This window comes from Microtus oregoni, unplaced genomic scaffold, assembly GCF_018167655.1.
Source record: "Microtus oregoni isolate MIOR12 unplaced genomic scaffold, Mior012 000007F_ref0000211, whole genome shotgun sequence".
Lineage (NCBI taxonomy): Eukaryota > Metazoa > Chordata > Mammalia > Rodentia > Cricetidae > Microtus > Microtus oregoni.
Window position 1 is genome coordinate 53,813,223 of NW_024543066.1, and position 16,874 is coordinate 53,830,096.

General features: G+C 52.7%; 2 protein-coding genes across 3 annotated transcripts; both read left to right on the forward strand.

The window, feature by feature from the left end:
* Positions 1–142: 142 nt before the first annotated feature.
* On the forward strand, positions 143–10,969 carry Shc1 (SHC adaptor protein 1). Of its 2 annotated transcripts, XM_041655399.1 has the most exons (12): positions 143–299; positions 3,376–3,543; positions 4,075–4,145; positions 4,630–4,693; positions 4,806–4,925; positions 5,286–5,339; positions 5,548–5,599; positions 5,768–5,894; positions 7,715–7,901; positions 7,983–8,052; positions 8,136–8,506; positions 9,332–10,969. In XM_041655399.1, exons 2-12 carry the CDS (start codon positions 3,379–3,381, stop codon positions 9,458–9,460), a joined length of 1,410 nt encoding a protein of 469 aa, XP_041511333.1. In that variant the 5' UTR covers positions 143–299; positions 3,376–3,378; the 3' UTR covers positions 9,461–10,969. The 2 variants fall into 2 exon arrangements, with proteins under 2 accessions (XP_041511333.1, XP_041511332.1); XM_041655398.1 differs by lacking the exon at positions 143–299 and having other exon boundaries at positions 2,840–3,543.
* Positions 10,970–11,100: 131 nt separating this feature from the next.
* Positions 11,101–16,177, forward strand: Pygo2 (pygopus family PHD finger 2). The gene is made up of 3 exons (XM_041655401.1): positions 11,101–11,685; positions 12,050–12,099; positions 13,590–16,177. Exons 1-3 carry the CDS (start codon positions 11,583–11,585, stop codon positions 14,652–14,654), a joined length of 1,218 nt encoding a protein of 405 aa, XP_041511335.1. The 5' UTR covers positions 11,101–11,582; the 3' UTR covers positions 14,655–16,177.
* The last annotated feature ends 697 nt before the right edge of the window (positions 16,178–16,874 follow it).

The following is a 16,874-nucleotide window of genomic DNA, read 5'->3' on the forward strand; positions in this document are numbered from 1 at the left end:
AAGTGCAGTGCTCTGGTTTCTGAAGAATGAGCTGGGTCGAAATTAGGAATCTTATTGGCTCCCACGGAGCCCTTGCGCCTGCCCGCGCAGCCATTGGCCGGCTTTGGAAAGCAGACGAGTAAAGGAGGGACGGCGAGGTAGGGGGTCAGGGGTTAGTGAGGCCGGAAGTAAGTGTAATAAAGTTTGTCTGGGGAGGCCGAGGCCGGGGGAGAAAGTTGGTGCAGTGACTTAAGCCGACAGTTACGTGATCCAGAACCAGATCGGCCCGCGGTCCGGTGCGGAGACTCCATGCGACCCTGGTGAGTGTCGACTTTCTCCCTGTGGCGACCCACTCCTCTACCCCGGAACCCTTCTCCCAGGACCCTACTTCCGGTCTTGTTGTACAAGTCCCGCCCCCGAGACCCCTTCCGCGGAAGTTCCCCCTTCCAACTTCAAGGGGCTCCCCGAACCCCGTCTTGTCTCTTACTGTCTGACCACACCCTGTTGTCCCACTTCCCTGGAAATCCCACCCCTAGACAGGTTTTCCTGGCTGCACGAGATTAGTCTTCCCAGCTCTCTGAAACTGCCTTCTCTGGAGTCTCGGCTAAACGTAGCCTATCGAAAGCCTGGCTTCCCGAGGGGGCAAAAGCTCGCTTTTCAAAGAACGGTTCGGCTTTGTAGGAGCGACGCCTGTGTGGGCCCCGCCCCCTCCGCGCCCCGCCCCTTCACCATCCACGTCTAGTCCTTTTCCCTGCTGGGCTTCGGTCCATGCCTCAAAACCCTGCTCTTAGGTTCCGGACGCTTCACCTGCCTCTGTATCCTCTCCTTTCTTTAAGTCTTGGACTTAGTTTTCCTGTTCTCGTGCTCCGTCAGGTGGAGGTTGAAAGTTGCGGTTGTAAGGAGTGAGCTGATTAGCAGTGTCGTTTCCCGCGTCACCTTCTCTGGCTGTGTATTAAGTTGATGGGCTGGGTTTCGTTTATGGCAGGAGAATGGACGAGAGGGTGGCTTAAGAGACCCCTGACCCCACTCCTTCCTGGGGCAGACCCTGTTCCTGAGACAGCCGTAGGTGTTCCTCTGACTGGACTGGACTAAGTATGGACTCGTGTGACCCTAAGAGGAGTGAAAGTTTTTCTGCCATCAGAAGAAAAAGTGTTTCGGAGTCAGGAGTCCTTTCCGTTGTTTTTAAAAGACCCCTCCCCATAACCAGATAACTCTTGTTTGGATTCATCCTGGCCGCTCTTGCCCAACCTTCCCTGCTGGAAACATTCCTGAGGTTTTCGCCATTTCCTGCTATTTCCTGCTCCTCCAGCCTCCTCCCTGCTGGGCTGAGGTGCAGAACGCAGCTGTGTCGTATCCCCGCCCCCCCCCCCCCCCCCCCCCCCCCCCCCCCCGCCAAGTCGCTGCTACCTAGCTTTGGTCCAGTAGGCAGTCTCCCATCTCTTGAAACAAATATAAACGCTCATGCTTCCTCCTCTTCCAAATGTGCACACGGTTGGTGATTCCCTGCCTCTAGATATGAATGTTTCAGAGAAAGCCATCTCAAAATGAGGACGTCATGGTGTGTGTTTGTGTGTCTGGCTTTGGTGGAAATTTTCCTCCTGTCTAATAGCTGAGGTCTTGGCTAACGGAATGACAGAATTTCTTGTCAGGAAGCGGTGTGGTGTTTGGTGGCAGCTTTCCTGGGCTTGGGGACTGTGCAGGTGACGGGAATCTTGGTAGCTAACCTCTTTAGAGTACTGGCCTTGTTAGTCATGCAGTTTTTAATTCTCCAAAATAAACCTCAGAGGAGTTTGGAGGTGAGCCTCTAAGAAACTATTTTTTACTTTGTGTATTTCATCACTTTTTTTAAAAATAAGTGATAGTTTATTCTGGAGCTTGGTCACTTTCTTTAACTTCCTGATGGCCTTTAGCAGAGCTGTGGCAGGAAACTGTGGGGAAAGAAATATGGCTTTGGTGTTATTCTGCACTTACGGCCAGATCCCAGCTTCTGGTATCCCTTTGTCCTTCCTGTCTTTATTAACACAGCTTTGCGGCTTGCAGGCACCCGTTCTGTTCCGTTCATTTTCCTGCCTCCAAGGCCAGCCCCCCTGCTCGTGTGAGGGACACTGTTGGGTGGGGCTTACAAGGAGAGAAGTAAGCTGTGTCCAAGGGGTACTAACCTGATCCCTCTCTATCCCCTGGCTTTCCTCACTGGGCCTGTGGAAGGGGGTCCAAGATGTCCGTTAGTCTTTGGTGGGTGACAGCTATGAAGAACACAGGCTTGCTCTAGCTCTTGCACCACCCTGATTGGCCTTCTCTCTTGGCCTCCACCTACATCTTCTGGGACTACTTTCCCTTCCTGGTTCCCAACTCTGTCCACAGCTGTTGTTGCTGAGGATGCTAATGGCCAGGTTCCCTGGGGCAGCCACCTCACTCTTTGTATGGTGGGGGTGGGGATGGTCTGGGCTGTAGGGAAATGCTAAACTCTGGGACCCTCCTCCCCCTTTTCCACCCTCAGCAGCTTGTTTCCTCCTTTATTCCTCCTAGCCTTCCTGACTTCCTGCTCTCTCTGCTTGCCCGTGTTGGTTTGGATTGATCCAGAGTTCCTCTTAACCCCTTACTTTCTTTTTTGTCTTTTTCTTGTTCTGACATCTTTCTTTCCGACGGCACCTTTCTCCTCCCCAGACAGACTACTAGTTGTTTGTATTGGGCGAGGGAGAGCGGCTGGCTAGCGCAAACTGTGGGGAGGTGTCTCGGCCCCTCTGAGCTTGTGAGTCAGCACTGTCCTTGGGATTGGTCTCGCTTCCTAGTTCCCCGCCCCTGGGGAGGAGCCAGTTAGCTCTGGGTCCAGCCTGTACTCCTCGGCCAGAAGAGGCTTCCTCGCTGGGCTGGGCAAGGATGTGGCCTGAAATTGTCTATGTCTGACGTGGGAGAGCAGAGGCCACTTGTCCTTCGCCTCCCTAGGTCCTCTTGTTATCACCAGGCTGCAGAGGTCAGATCAGGCTAAGGGCCTGGGGATGCCCCCTGCCTGGCCCCCTTGCCTGAATTTGGCAGGGGGGCCAGGCAGCAGCCCCCCTTCTCACCCCAGCCATGGATCTTCTACCCCCCAAGCCGAAGTACAACCCTCTTCGAAATGAGTCTCTGTCATCGCTGGAGGAGGGGGCTTCAGGGTGTACCCCCACAGAAGAGCTGCCTTCCCCATCAACCTCATCCCTGGGACCCATTCTGCCTCCTCTGCCGGGGGACGATAGTCCGACTACCCTGTGTTCCTTCTTTCCCCGGATGAGCAACCTGAAGCTGGCCAATCCTGCTGGGGGGCGCCTGGGGCCTAAGGGGGAACCAGGAAAGACTGCTGAAGATGGGGAAGGGAATGCAGGGGCAGCCCTTCGGGACTCAGGCCTCTTGCCCCTCCTCCAGGACATGAACAAGCTGAGTGGAGGCGGCGGGCGCAGGATTCGAGTAGAAGGGGGCCAGCTGGGGGGCGAGGAGTGGACCAGACACGGGAGCTTTGTCAATAAGCCCACACGAGGCTGGCTGCATCCCAACGACAAAGTCATGGGACCTGGGGTTTCCTACTTGGTTCGGGTGAGTGAACATCCTCTTTTCCACCCCTCCCATACCCTCGTCCAGTTCCTCTGCTCACTCCAGATTTGCTGGGACTTCCTGCTCTTCCCCCAACATATGTGCCGCTTGCCTCATTCTTAAACCTGCCACCTCCATCCCTTCTCCAGCTTCATGTCTTTCTGTGCTAGCCTGGGAATCTTGTGCCCAGGTCCCCTTTCCTCCATTGACCCCTACCCTCCAGCCTACACAATGTCTAAACCCATCCGAGACTTTTAGTAAGTGTTAATGAAAAATGACTTCTTGATTCTTCCCCCTAGACTCCTCCCTTTTCCAGAGATGTCACCCCATCCCACCCAATGCCTGCTGGTCCTCGCACAATCTCTCCACAGTGCACGAAGGACCTCGTTGGTGGTCCTTCTTCACTTACGGGTGGTAGCCCCAGGCAGTGGGAAGGGTTCTTCACCTTTCCCTTAGGGACTACACAGGGCAAAGGGTGGGGAGTGTGGGGTGGGGGAGGGACGGCTGATCTATCCTTGCCTCCTTCCCCCACAGTATATGGGTTGTGTGGAGGTCCTACAGTCAATGCGAGCCCTTGACTTCAATACCCGGACGCAGGTCACCAGGTTAGTGGAGAGACCAGTATATTGTTGGAGTGCTAGGGTTGGTGAAGTTACAAAAGTCTCAGGAGGAGGAGGGAAGTTGGTGCTGGTGGCAACTTCTTATCGGTGGCCAAGAGAATTGAGACAAAGTTACAGAAGTGTGTCTGACCGCAAGCAGCCAGCTCTGGTCTGGAGCGCTTAGCTCCAGCACGGAGATTATAGGAAGGTGGATTAGAAAGGTGGGGTAGGAGGTTGCTGCTGCTTTTGGGAAGGGAATGGAACATTTGGTAACTGGGAAGAGGTGGGGCTGTAGCCATAGAGGCCCTAACCCAATCAGCCAGGAAGCCGCCCTCAGTGCCATCAAATATTAAAGGCCCTTAATTCAATCCACCACGACAAAGAGCCTGGAGTGCTCTGGAGTCTGGCCTGCTCTTCCCCTCCCCCAGCTCTGTGGCAGCCCCAGGCAATGGGAGGCCAGTGGTGGGTCTGAGTACCCCTGTTTCTCCAGGGAGGCCATCAGTTTGGTGTGTGAAGCCGTGCCTGGTGCCAGAGGAGCAACAAGGAGGAGAAAGGTATATGTGGTTGCTGTGGGGGGCAGGGGAAGGCACATGCAGGCACGTGGGAAGACAGGAGGGTCTCTTGGAGTTGGGGTGTTCAGGCTCTGATACTCGGGCCCTTTCTTAGCCCTCTAGCCGCCCACTCAGCTCCATCCTGGGGAGGAGTAACCTGAAGTTTGCTGGAATGCCAGTCACCCTCACTGTGTCCACCAGCAGCCTTAACCTCATGGCAGCCGACTGCAAACAGGTGGGTAGGGCTGCTGCAAGGGATGGGGTTAGTTATGGGAAGACCAAGGGGTCTGGAGTCCTCAGGACCAACCGGGGAGTAGAGTAGGAAGAAATTAGAGGGGTTGGGTATAATAACAAATTTAATTCCAGCACTCAGGTGGCAGAGGCGGGTGAATTTCTTTGAGTTCTAAACCAGCAAGGGCTATATAGTGAGACCCTGTACCCCTGCCCCCCAAAAAAAGAGAATAAAATTAGGAGCATGTAGGACTAGAAGCCGAGAGAATGAGACTGGGGTTCCAAGGTTCCTGGCTGGGTGAGGACACGGAGCCCTGCGGCTGCCTGACATTGACCACTGCCTTCCTTCTTCATCCCTCATCAGATCATTGCCAACCATCATATGCAATCTATCTCATTCGCATCTGGTGGGGATCCGGTGAGTTGGGGGGACAGAGGAAAGACGGGTGGGGCTAGAGGATGGGTGCGGTGGCTCCTGCCTTTAATCCCAACAGCCTCTAAATTTCAGGGTAGTCAGAGAAATCCTTAGGATTGTGGAAATATCTGAAAAGGACAGAGTCTTAGGGGTCAAATAAGGTGGAGTTGTAAAATTGGGCTCACTGGTCTCTTCTGAATCTGTTCTCCAGGACACAGCCGAGTATGTTGCCTACGTTGCCAAAGACCCTGTAAATCAGAGAGGTAAGGCTCGTGAGCAGCTCTGCGTGGGGCCAATCATCTGAGAAGGAGTGGGGGTGCTTTCCCTACTCTTACCAGTTATCCTTGATAGGGCTGTCCTCTGGAGGCTGGGGGTGGGAGGCTCCTGCCCACCCTCCCTCAGAGCTCACTGGTCCTTCTACTGTGCCCCAGCCTGCCATATCCTGGAGTGCTCTGAAGGGCTCGCTCAGGATGTCATCAGCACCATCGGTCAGGCCTTTGAGTTGCGCTTCAAACAGTATCTCAGGAATCCACCCAAACTGGTCACCCCCCATGACAGGTGAGCTGAGGAGCCTCAGGCTGGGATTGGGAAGTCATTTTCTCTTCCCATGCTTGAGGGTTCTGGAAAGGTAATGACTTACAGGGCGCTGCCCCAGTCTTCCTACTGTGTTAGGTTTCCAGTGGCTCCGCAGGAAAGCCTGCTGCAGGGACAGTTGCTTCCTTTTGTTTACCTATGGTGGGCTTATTTCCAGCACCTCTCTCTAGGTTGCCTTTTCTAGCTGGATGGACTTTGGCTCAGGTTCCTCATTTTTAGCCTGTTCCTGTGTTCTTATATACTTTTTTTTCCTTAAAGATTTGTATTTTACGTGTATGTGTTTTGCTGCATGTAAGTATATACAGTGCCTGTGGAAGCCAAAAGAGGACATTGGATACCCTGAAACTGGAATTAAAAGTGGTTGTGAGCTGTCGTGTAAGTGCTGGAAACCAAACCTGGGTCCTGCAAGATCAGCAGTGTTCTAACCCCTGGCCACCATACTTCCCCACTCATTGTTCTGTGCTTCCTGCCTCTGAAGGTCATTAAGAATCTAGGTTTTAGGGCTGGAGAGATGGCTCAGAGGTTAAGAGCACTGGCTGCTCTTCCAGAGGTCCTGAGTTCAATTCCCAGCAACCACATGGTGGCTCACAACCATCTGTACTGAGATCTGGTGCCCTCCTCTGGCGTGCAGGCATACATTGAGGCAGAATGTTATATACATAATAAATAAATAAATCTTTTTTTTTAAAGATTTATTTATTTATTTATTTTTGTTTACAGTGTTCTGTCTGCATGTATGCCTGCAGGCCAGAAGAGGGCACCAGATTTCATTACAGATGGTTGTGAGCCACCATGTGGTTGCTGGGACTTGAACTCAGGACCTCTGGAAGAACAATCAGTGTTCTTAACCTCTGAGCCATCTCTCCAGCCCCAATAAATAAATCTTAAAAAAAAAAAAAGAATCTAGGTTTTAGCCACACAGTGGTGGCACACGCCTTTAATCCTAACACTCTGGAGGCAGAGGAGGGCGGATCTCTGTGAGCTCGAGGCCAGCCTGGTCTACAAGAGCTAGTTCCAGGACAGGCTCCAAAGCTACAGAGAAACCCTGTCTCAAAAAACCAAACAAACAAAAAAGTTGATTGAGAGGATATATTTCCTTTTTTCCCTGCATGTGTCTATGTGTTTACGTGTGTTGGTACATGTTGCCTGTGTAAATATCTCTGCATGTGTGCGCGCAGAGGTCTGAAGTTGGTATCAGATGTCTTGCTCTATTGCACCTTACTTTGTTTATTGAAGGCCAGGATCTCTCACTGACCAGATATAGCTAGCAGCAACCAGTTTATCCTGGCTCCTGTCTCTGCCCGCCTCTCCCGCTGAGGCTATGGGTGGTCGCCATTCTTGTACACTGGTTCTGGTGATCTGCATTCTGAGCCTCACACTGCAGCCACTGAGCTATTTCCCGAATCCCAGAATCTTTGACCTGAGATTCCTATGTTTCTTTTTTCAAGTCTGAAGTGGTAAACGGCGTGAGCATCAGGACTCTGTATGTCAGACCATTCTGGATATCCCTGGTTCACTAGCACTTCCATCCCTCTTAGGAGATAGCATAGCTGTCAGAAGTGAGAGTGGTTTAAAACCAAATTCAATATCAACTCTGCCTCCTTCAGTTTGTGCAAGTCTCTCCACACCTGATCTCTATTTTTGAAATTTTGGAAGGAATACCAGCCTTAGAAGGGTACAGCACCAAGTGTTAGGTCTGACCCATAGTGTATGCCTAGTGTGTGTTCACCATTCTCTTCCCACCACGTCTGTACACTCACCTCACTCTGTCCTTCCCTTCTCAGGATGGCTGGCTTTGATGGCTCGGCTTGGGATGAGGAGGAAGAAGAGCCACCTGACCATCAGTACTATAATGACTTCCCAGGGAAGGAACCCCCTCTCGGCGGGGTGGTAGACATGAGGCTTCGAGAAGGGGCTGCTCGACCCACTCTGCCCACTGCCCAGATGCCCAGCCACTTGGGAGCTACACTGGTAAGCTTCAAGGATGGAGACCCCCAGTCCAGAGTGGAAGTAGCTGGCTAGGGCCTTGGTCTCACCTGATTTTTCTTACAGCCTGTAGGGCAGCATGCTGCAGGAGACGCTGATGTCCGTAAGCAGATGCTGCCTCCATCACCTTGCCCAGGTAGGAACAGTCGACTGAATGGGACAGAGATGGGTACAGAAGGCAGGGCTGGGAGTGACATAGTCTGTGCCTTTCCTTAACAGGCAGAGAGCTCTTCGATGATCCTTCCTATGTCAACATCCAGAATCTAGACAAGGCCCGCCAAGCTGGAGGTGGGTCTGGGCCTCCCAATCCTTCTGTTAATGGCAGTGCACCTCGAGACCTCTTTGACATGAAGCCCTTTGAAGATGCCCTCCGGGTGCCTCCACCTCCCCAGTCCATGTCCATGGCTGAGCAGCTCCAAGGGGAGTCCTGGTTCCATGGGAAGCTGAGCCGGCGTGAGGCTGAAGCCCTGCTCCAGCTCAACGGTGACTTCTTGGTGCGAGAGAGCACAACCACTCCTGGCCAGTACGTGCTCACTGGCCTGCAGAGTGGGCAGCCCAAGCACCTCCTTTTGGTGGACCCTGAAGGTGTGGTAAGTGGCCAAAGTATGCGTAGGGGCTGGTAGGAGAAGGTACCTTTTCCTCTCCTTATTTCTTTCTAGATTTTTCTTTGCTGGAGGCTTTCTATGGATCTCCTTTCTAGATAATTAGTATCTAGATAATTGGTTCCTTCCCTTCCATCCCTGAGTCTGAGCTGTGTTTCTGTTTTTTTTTTGTTTGTTTGTTGGTTGGTTTGGTTTGGTTTGGTTTTTTGGTTTCTTAAGACAGGCCTTGATCCGCCAGCCTCTGCCTCCTGAGTGCTGGAGTTAAAGGCGTGCGCCACCGCTGCCGGTTCTAAGCTGTGTTCTTTTAGTTCTTACCAAATCCCAGACCTTAAGCCTATCAATACCAGACCTAAAAAGTGATTACCTGATCTGTGCTCCTTTTGCCAAGGGAGGAAGTAACCCTGGAAAGGCAGTGATGCCCCATATCAGATGGTTGTGGGGTAGAAACCCCAAATTTCCTCTAGTGAGAGGAGTCAGCTGTCTCCCTAGCTCCTTAGCCTCAAACTCAATGTCCTTTTTCTTCTTTTTAAAAATCTGACCTGCCTTACTGCTGTTCCTTACAACCTTGGTTTCTTTTCTCAGCCTGTTTCCCACATGGTTTTTGCACCGTGTTTCCTCTGATGACACATCGGTTCCTTTGAGTGAGAAGTTACCTGTTTATCAGCTTCATATTCCTGGGCTCCTGCCAACTTCACACTGCCAGTCACTGACCTGCCCTTCCCTCCCCCTCCCCCACCCCGTCTCCCTCAGTCTTGGGGGCTGAGGTCTTACTGGACTCATTTGAACTGACCCTCTTATTTCCCACCTTCCCAGGTTCGGACAAAAGATCACCGCTTTGAGAGCGTCAGTCACCTCATCAGCTACCACATGGACAATCACTTGCCCATCATCTCCGCGGGCAGCGAACTGTGCCTACAGCAACCCGTGGACCGGAAAGTGTGATCTTCAGTCTGTCCTGGATGCCCTCCACCCCTTCCACTGCGTCCTCTAACTCCTGGGACCTCTGTTTGTGCTCACCTGAGACAGGGAATTTTAGTTAGGAACCTGGGGTAGCATCCTGCTTCTGCCCAAACTTCACCAAAGTATTAATGTACAGAGTGGTCCCTTGCCTGGGCCTTGTCTGTGCCAACCTGATGCCCTTTCCCCCAAAGGGTAGGTTCTTAAAATGGAGAAAGACCCAGTGGAGCAATTGCCCTTTGGGGGAAGGGAAGTAATCATACCTCTGGTTTACCCCTGGTCTTCAGGGTACCCCAGATCCCTCTTAACATATCCTATTCCCTATGCATCCCTTACAACTTTGTGCCTTTGACTATCTCCTAGGTCTGCAGATACTTTATGCAAAGAGTTCTCAGGCCCTTCGTGTGGATAAGGGTTGCTGACGCCTTGGCTCTGGAACCCTGTTGTGCTCAGCACCCCTTTCTGTGTTTGGGAAGAATAGGGGCAGGAGTGGCAGCTATCTCCTCTGCCTTTTGGTTGTGCAGCCCTTAAGAGATTGCCCCAAGCTGGACTTGGTGGCACATGCCTTTAAACCGCACTTAGGAGGCAGAGACAAGAAGATTTGTGAGGCCAGCCTGGTCTGCAACAAAGTTAGTTCCAGAACAGTCAGGGCCATGTAAAGAGACCCTGACTCCAAAAACCAAAAAGAAAGAGACAGAGAGATTGCCTCAGAGCCCCCTCCTGGTGGTGGAGGGGTGGGGGGCAGGTTTGGACCCCTCCCTTGCTCAGTGCCTCCTGGCCTTGATCCCTTTCTCCAAGGGGTCTATACATTTTTTAAGCCTGCCCCTCCCCTGTTTGCATGTGTGTTATAGTCTCCAGCCAAAGTGTAGCCCTTCTTCCGGCAGCCCCATCCACTCTTTTGGGATGGGGGTGTGTGACTGACATGGGCCTCCAGGATGTGTACAGTTAGCCTCCAGGTGGGTTCTGTGGAGGCTTTGAGACCGAAGCAGTAGACAATCCCCAGTACTATTGGTAGGTCTGGAACTGCACTTTTTTTTTTACGCGCATACATTTTAGGGCTGTAGATTTATTTTCCTGGTTTTGTTTCTGTTGCTTACTTTTGGGCACAAATTATGATAGTCGATTTCATTTATATATCACCTCGTTGAGTTTTCCAAGCCTTTTTTTTTTTTTTTTTTTTACAACTGTTGAGATTTTACTCGATCAGGCCTAAAAGTATGTAAGACAGGATTGATTTTTCTTATTCCTCAAGAGAACGGAGAAGTTTGGTTAAATGGTGTTGTGGGGTCATGATGTGAAATCTTACTTAAGATCTTACCTTCCACTTGCGGGCCAATGCAGCCAGGACAGAAATCTTGCGAGCTCACTCTGTAGGCCTTGTGAACAAGGGGGGTCGACTGGTTTTTGGTTTTTAGTCTTTGCCATCGCCTATTTTTGGTTTGGATGTCTTATACCAAAGGGAAATAGTCTTCATTAAAGTCCTTATTTCTTCTACCTCGGCCTCTTAACACCTCTAGAAAGTCTGATCGATGGGGGCCGTCAGTGGGAGGTGGCGGCGGATTCCACCTGCGGTAGGTCGATTGGGTTCAAAGCGAGCGCCTGTCCGCGGGAACTCGAGTCTGCGAGAATTTGGGAAGCAGTGAGACTGCGCGGTAGGGACGTATCTGAACGGCGACTGGCTCTCGGTGGGAAGGGGCGTGTCTGGACCGCCCCCAGGCCCACGGGGAGCTCGCACAGCCTCTGACGATCGTGCACCCCACACTGCTGCGGGCCCGGCTCCGGCGGCCTTAGCGGCACTTCGAAGGAGTGGCGTGGCGAGGCCCTGCCTTCCTGGGTGCGGCGTGTGGGCCCTTCCCAGTTTCCCCTCCCTACGGCTCTCGGTGGTGGCGACCCATTGGAGTTCCGTTTCCGGTTGCTGTGGCCGCGGGCGGGCGGTGAGTCTGGAGCAGGCGTGCAGTTTGTGCTCTGGCTCTGCGCCTCCCCCTCGGCGTGTCTAGGGCTTGCTGCAGCTCGGGGGTGCTGCGCTGCCCCTGACTCCCCTCCGGGCGATGGTGCGGCCTGAGGACGCTTCCATCCCCCGCCGACGCTGACTCGGGTCCCCCAATCCATGGCCGCCTCGGCGCCGCCCCCACCGGACAAGCTGGAGGGAGGTAGCGGCCCCGCACCGCCCCCCGCGCCGCCCAGCACCGGGAGGAAGCAGGGCAAGGCCGGTGAGAGCGCAGAGAGGGACGGGGGCTGCCGAGGCCCGGGACCCTGGAACCTCGGATGGAAGGGTTGGGGGATGGGAAGATTGCCTAGGGACCTGGAGGTAGCCTCAGGTGAGAAGGATTAGTGATTGAGAGCAGGTGTCACAGATCACTTCAGGTTTTGGAGCCGGGTGTCTTTGATTTCAAGGAAGATGTGGGATGTAGCTGAGAGTGTAGTCAAACTGGTCATTTTTTATATTTCACCCCTGTTTTTTAAATAAGTAAGCAAGTGTACGTGGAAGTTAGAGTCTGGAGAGTGGCTGGGAGGAAGGAGACAGTAGAACCCTCAGGAAAGCTTGCCTCCGTCTGCCTATTGCTGCTCTTCCAGGTCTGCAAATGAAGAGCCCTGAAAAGAAACGAAGAAAGTCCAACACTCAGGTAAAGGGGGAATCCGTGCTGGGTGTACCCCCTTGGAAGCCCCTCCCACTTTGTCTGGGTGGCTACCTGGCTGCCCTTTTGTGCTTTCCACCAGGTGAGGGGAAAGAAGCCAAAATACTTTTTCACGTTCCCTCTTGTGTCCTAGTTCTGTCTGGTGACAGCAAACCTTGCCTTTCCCCCTTAGAGACAAAGTCTCGTGTATTCCGGACTCACTTCAGGTTTGCTGTGTAGAGAGGGTGACTTTGAATCTAGGAGCCTCCTGCTTTTTCTTCCAGAGTGGTGGGATTAGAGATGTAATCACCATACTGTTTTTCCACAGTGCTGGAGACCCTAGGGACAAGTGCTAGGTGCCCCTAGAGGCCAGAAGAGGGGGGTACAGGCAGTTGTGAGCTGCCGCATGGGTGCTGGGAACAGAACCTAGGGTCTCTGCAAGTGCTCTAAATCTGTGAGCCATCTCTCCAGCCTGTGCTCTTCCTTGTTTGAAACAAGGTGCCCAGCTTGGCTTTGATCTCTCAGCGGACCTACTTCAACCTCCCACGTGCTGGCATTACTGGCTTGCTGAGTCTTTCCTAAGTGTGACAATGCTACAGTGCTTTAACAGTTGGTATTGGAAGAGTTGACAGATAGGAGGAGTGCTTGCCTAGCTAGCCTGCACAAAGCCCTGGGTTCAAGCCCCAGAACCTCATAAACCAGATAGATAGTGGTTGGTGTCTGTCCCAGTAGTCCAATGATTGAGGCAGGAGCAGGGGGGTTATCCTCAGCTACAAACTGAGCTTGAGTACAACCTGAGTTTCATATAAGACACTATCTCAGAGGAAGAAAAAGTTAATTAACTGCTTTGGGGTCAGACCTGAGTTTTAATGTGATTTTTCTGTACTTTTTATTATTATTATTAATAATTTATTTTGATTTTCAAGACAGGGTTTCTCTGTAGCTTTGGAGCCTGTCCCGGAACTAGCTCTTGTAGACCAGGCTGGTCTCGAACTCACAGAGATCCATCTGCCTGCCTCTGCCTCCCAAGTGCTGGGATTAAAGGCACGTTCCACCCCCGCCTGGCATACTTTTATATTTTTTAATTATGTTTAATTTTTTACGTATGCACATGGGTTTTTGTGTATGTCTGCGTATGTGCTGAAGTCAGAGATGTGATCCCTCTGGAGCTGGATGGAGGCTGTTGACCCCTCCAACATGGGTGCTAGGTGTCACACTCATGCTCTTGACCACTGAGCTGCTTCTCCAGCCCTATTTTTGTTTTATTTTTGTAAAAATAGTGCTGTTGTACTGTGGGTTCCGCCTTCCACCCTTTGTCGTGTTCTGAGGTCAGTCACAGTTTTGGATCTGAGCCATGTCAGCCTTCAGAGAGTATGTTAGGTGTGTGGTGCTCTCACAGTTTTGGATCTGAGCCGCCTCAGCCTTCAGAGAGTTTGGTAGGTGTGTGGTGCTCTCCCAGCTCGGTTCTGTGGTTCACATCTTCCTCCTGTTTTCACTAGGGTCCTGCATACTCACATCTGACGGAGTTCGCGCCACCCCCAACTCCCATGGTGGATCATCTGGTTGCTTCTAATCCTTTTGAGGATGACTTCGGAGCCCCTAAGGTGGGGGGTGCAGGCCCTCCATTCCTTGGAAGTCCTGTGCCCTTTGGAGGCTTTCGTGTACAGGGGGGCATGGCAGGCCAGGTACCCCCAGGCTATGGCACTGGAGGAGGAGGGGGTCCCCAGCCACTTCGTCGACAGCCCCCTCCTTTCCCTCCTAATCCTATGGGCCCGGCTTTTAATATGCCTCCTCAGGGCCCTGGCTATCCACCACCAGGCAACATGAACTTTCCCAGTCAACCCTTCAACCAGTCTCTGGGCCAAAACTTCAGCCCACCTGGTGGGCAGATGATGCCAGGCCCAGTGGGGGGATTCGGTCCCATGATCTCGCCCACCATGGGACAGCCTCCTAGAGGGGATCTGGGTCCTCCCCCTCTCCCCCAACGCTTCGCCCAGCCAGGAGCACCTTTTGGTCCTTCTCTTCAGAGACCTGGTCAGGGACTCCCCAGCCTGCCTCCCAACACAAGTCCCTTCCCTGGTCCAGACCCTGGTTTTCCTGGCCCAAGTGGTGAGGACGGGGGAAAGCCCTTGAATCCACCTGCCCCCACTGCTTTTCCCCAGGAGCCCCATTCAGGCTCCCCGGCTGCAGCTGTTAACGGGAACCAGCCTAGCTTCCCACCCAGCAGCAGCGGTAGAGGTGGTGGCACTCCAGATGCCAACAGCCTAGCACCCCCTGGCAAGGCAGGTGGAGGCTCAGGGCCCCAACCTCCCCCGGGCCTGGTGTACCCATGTGGTGCCTGTCGCAGTGAGGTGAACGACGACCAGGATGCTATTTTGTGCGAGGCCTCCTGCCAGAAGTGGTTTCACCGTGAGTGTACCGGCATGACGGAGAGTGCCTACGGTCTGCTAACCACCGAGGCCTCTGCTGTCTGGGCCTGTGATCTCTGCCTCAAGACCAAGGAGATCCAGTCTGTCTACATCCGAGAGGGCATGGGGCAGTTGGTGGCTGCTAACGATGGGTGACCCCAGTGCAGTGGCCTGGGGAAATGCTCATTGCTCACCATGCTCTTGCAGAGGAATTATGTGGCTTCCCATCCCCATGAAGCAGAAACATACAGTTCCTGAAGCAGAGGAAGAACTGGAGCGGGCAGGCAGAGGAGCCCAGAGTGCTTGCTTTTCTGGGAACTGCTGCATTGAGACCTTCACAGATCCAGGGAGCTAAAGCCCTGCCAAGCAGAGCCCTTCCTAGAGTCCAGCTGGAGGCTACAAGAGAGGAAAGGAGCTGGAGGAAGTTCTGGATGATAAGGATGTCCTGCTTGCAGATGACCGATGACTCTAACACCCGTGCCTATGATACCTATGTAGCCCCAGCTCAGCCTTTGGAGTCACGTGTTCAAGGTTTCATTTCTGGTCCCTTGTATGGGTTCTGGAAACAACTGAGGATTTCTCTCTCTGTTTTTCCCTTTGCTTCCCCTGGGCCCATCCTAACTCCTTTCCACAGAGTGTCAGATACCTTGAAGAAGCAGAGTTCTGACTCGGGCATTGCTTGTCTGGGGGGTGGTCAAGACTGTAGATAAAAGATGCTGAGACGGTCTCTTCCTCACCAAAGTCACTGCTCCTTTCTCAGCTTCTCTGCTTATCTCTCAGTGACCGTGTTGTAGAAGTTGGGATATGTGGTCTGAGTGGCCCCAGAGTGTTGAAGTCTGGACTGGAGACGTACCCTCTTCCTCCCTGCCTATCTGCTGCACAGTATGATAGTATTGTTCTTCAACTCCTGGTGCCCTCGTTTCCTTTGTCTCAGGGGAAAGTTTGAAAGGGCATGAAGCCCTTATACCTCATTCCTTCCCTGATGAAACGATCCAACTGAGGCCCTGCCGTGGCTTTGGGGTTGGGGCGGGCGGTAGGATCCTCAGCCGTGATACTGAAAGCTAAAAGGACCTGAACTTTTCCGTTTTGCTCTTTTTTTATCCTGCTATATCATCTGGGCCTGGTGATCCAGCAGCTAGGCTTGGTTTCTTTTTATTTTTGTAGGATTCCCCGCCAGTGATGGACCTGGGGCCTGATCAGGAGCCCCCTTAGCTTCTCACCCCTTTCCAGTTAGCCCATGTGCCCATTCCTCATATGGGTGAGGCCAACAAGCTAGGCTGTGGCCCTTTTGGGAGACAGCTCAGTGCCCAGCTCTCAGTACGGTAACAAAGACCATCTAATGTCCTGCCCCACTTCTCATGTTGCCTGACATGGAGAGAAAGAGAAGACACTGTTGGAGTTGACAGCTTTTGAAGAGGAAGAAGGGGGATCTGCTTTTTACTCTGTGGCCCCCAACTCCTAACTTCACATGTGGCAACCTCTGCTCAACAGTGTTGTGGTTCTCTTTGCCCCATTACCTATTGCTACTTTTGTGTTGTCTCCATGGTTTGTAAAGAGCTCCTGGGGAGGGAGGGTCCATCACCCTGTTCCTCTGCTACTTTTTGGAAGAAAGGGGGTTGGCAGATGTGGTTACAAATCTTTTTTATATGGTTGGACTAATAAAATGACTTGAAAATGCAAACAAGGACTCTTCGTTAACCGGCTACACCCATGCGTGTCACTGCTAGGAGGGTCCTGGAGGACCAGGTGGTCTCGGCTCTCCACCACCTCCCAGCTGCCCTGCCATACGCTGGCACCCTGTGTCTTTGATGTAGGAGCCCTTGCTCTTGGAGCAGTGCTCGGGCTAGGCTGGAAGGCAGGGTTGGAGCCCTGGGTCCACAGCTTTTTTTTTTTTTAAATTTATGTATACAACATTCTGCCTCCGTGTATGCCCACACGCCGGAAGAGGGCGCCAGATCTCATTACAGATGGTTGTGAGCCACCATATGGTTGCTGGGAATTGAACTCAGGACCTCTGGAAGAGCAGCCGGTGCTCTTAACCACTGAGCCATCTCTCCATCCCGGTCCACAGCTTTCTGACTGGTTATTTGAAACTGTTATTTTGGGGCACACTGTTAGTCGGGCCTGGGGTCTGCAGTTCCGCTCCCTGACCCCACATAGTGGGAGGAGAGAGCGGACCTGCCAACTTGTCCTCCAGACGCTATGAGTGCCATGGCACGTGTGCACCACCTCTCCCACACAAATAATTTTTGCTTTGTTTTTGGGGTTTTGGGGCTGGAGAGATTGCCAGCAATGAAGAGCACTTGCTGTTCTTGCAGAGGAGTTCCCAGCACTCGGTGGCAACCATCTAGTTCCAGAGGATTCAATACTACAGAC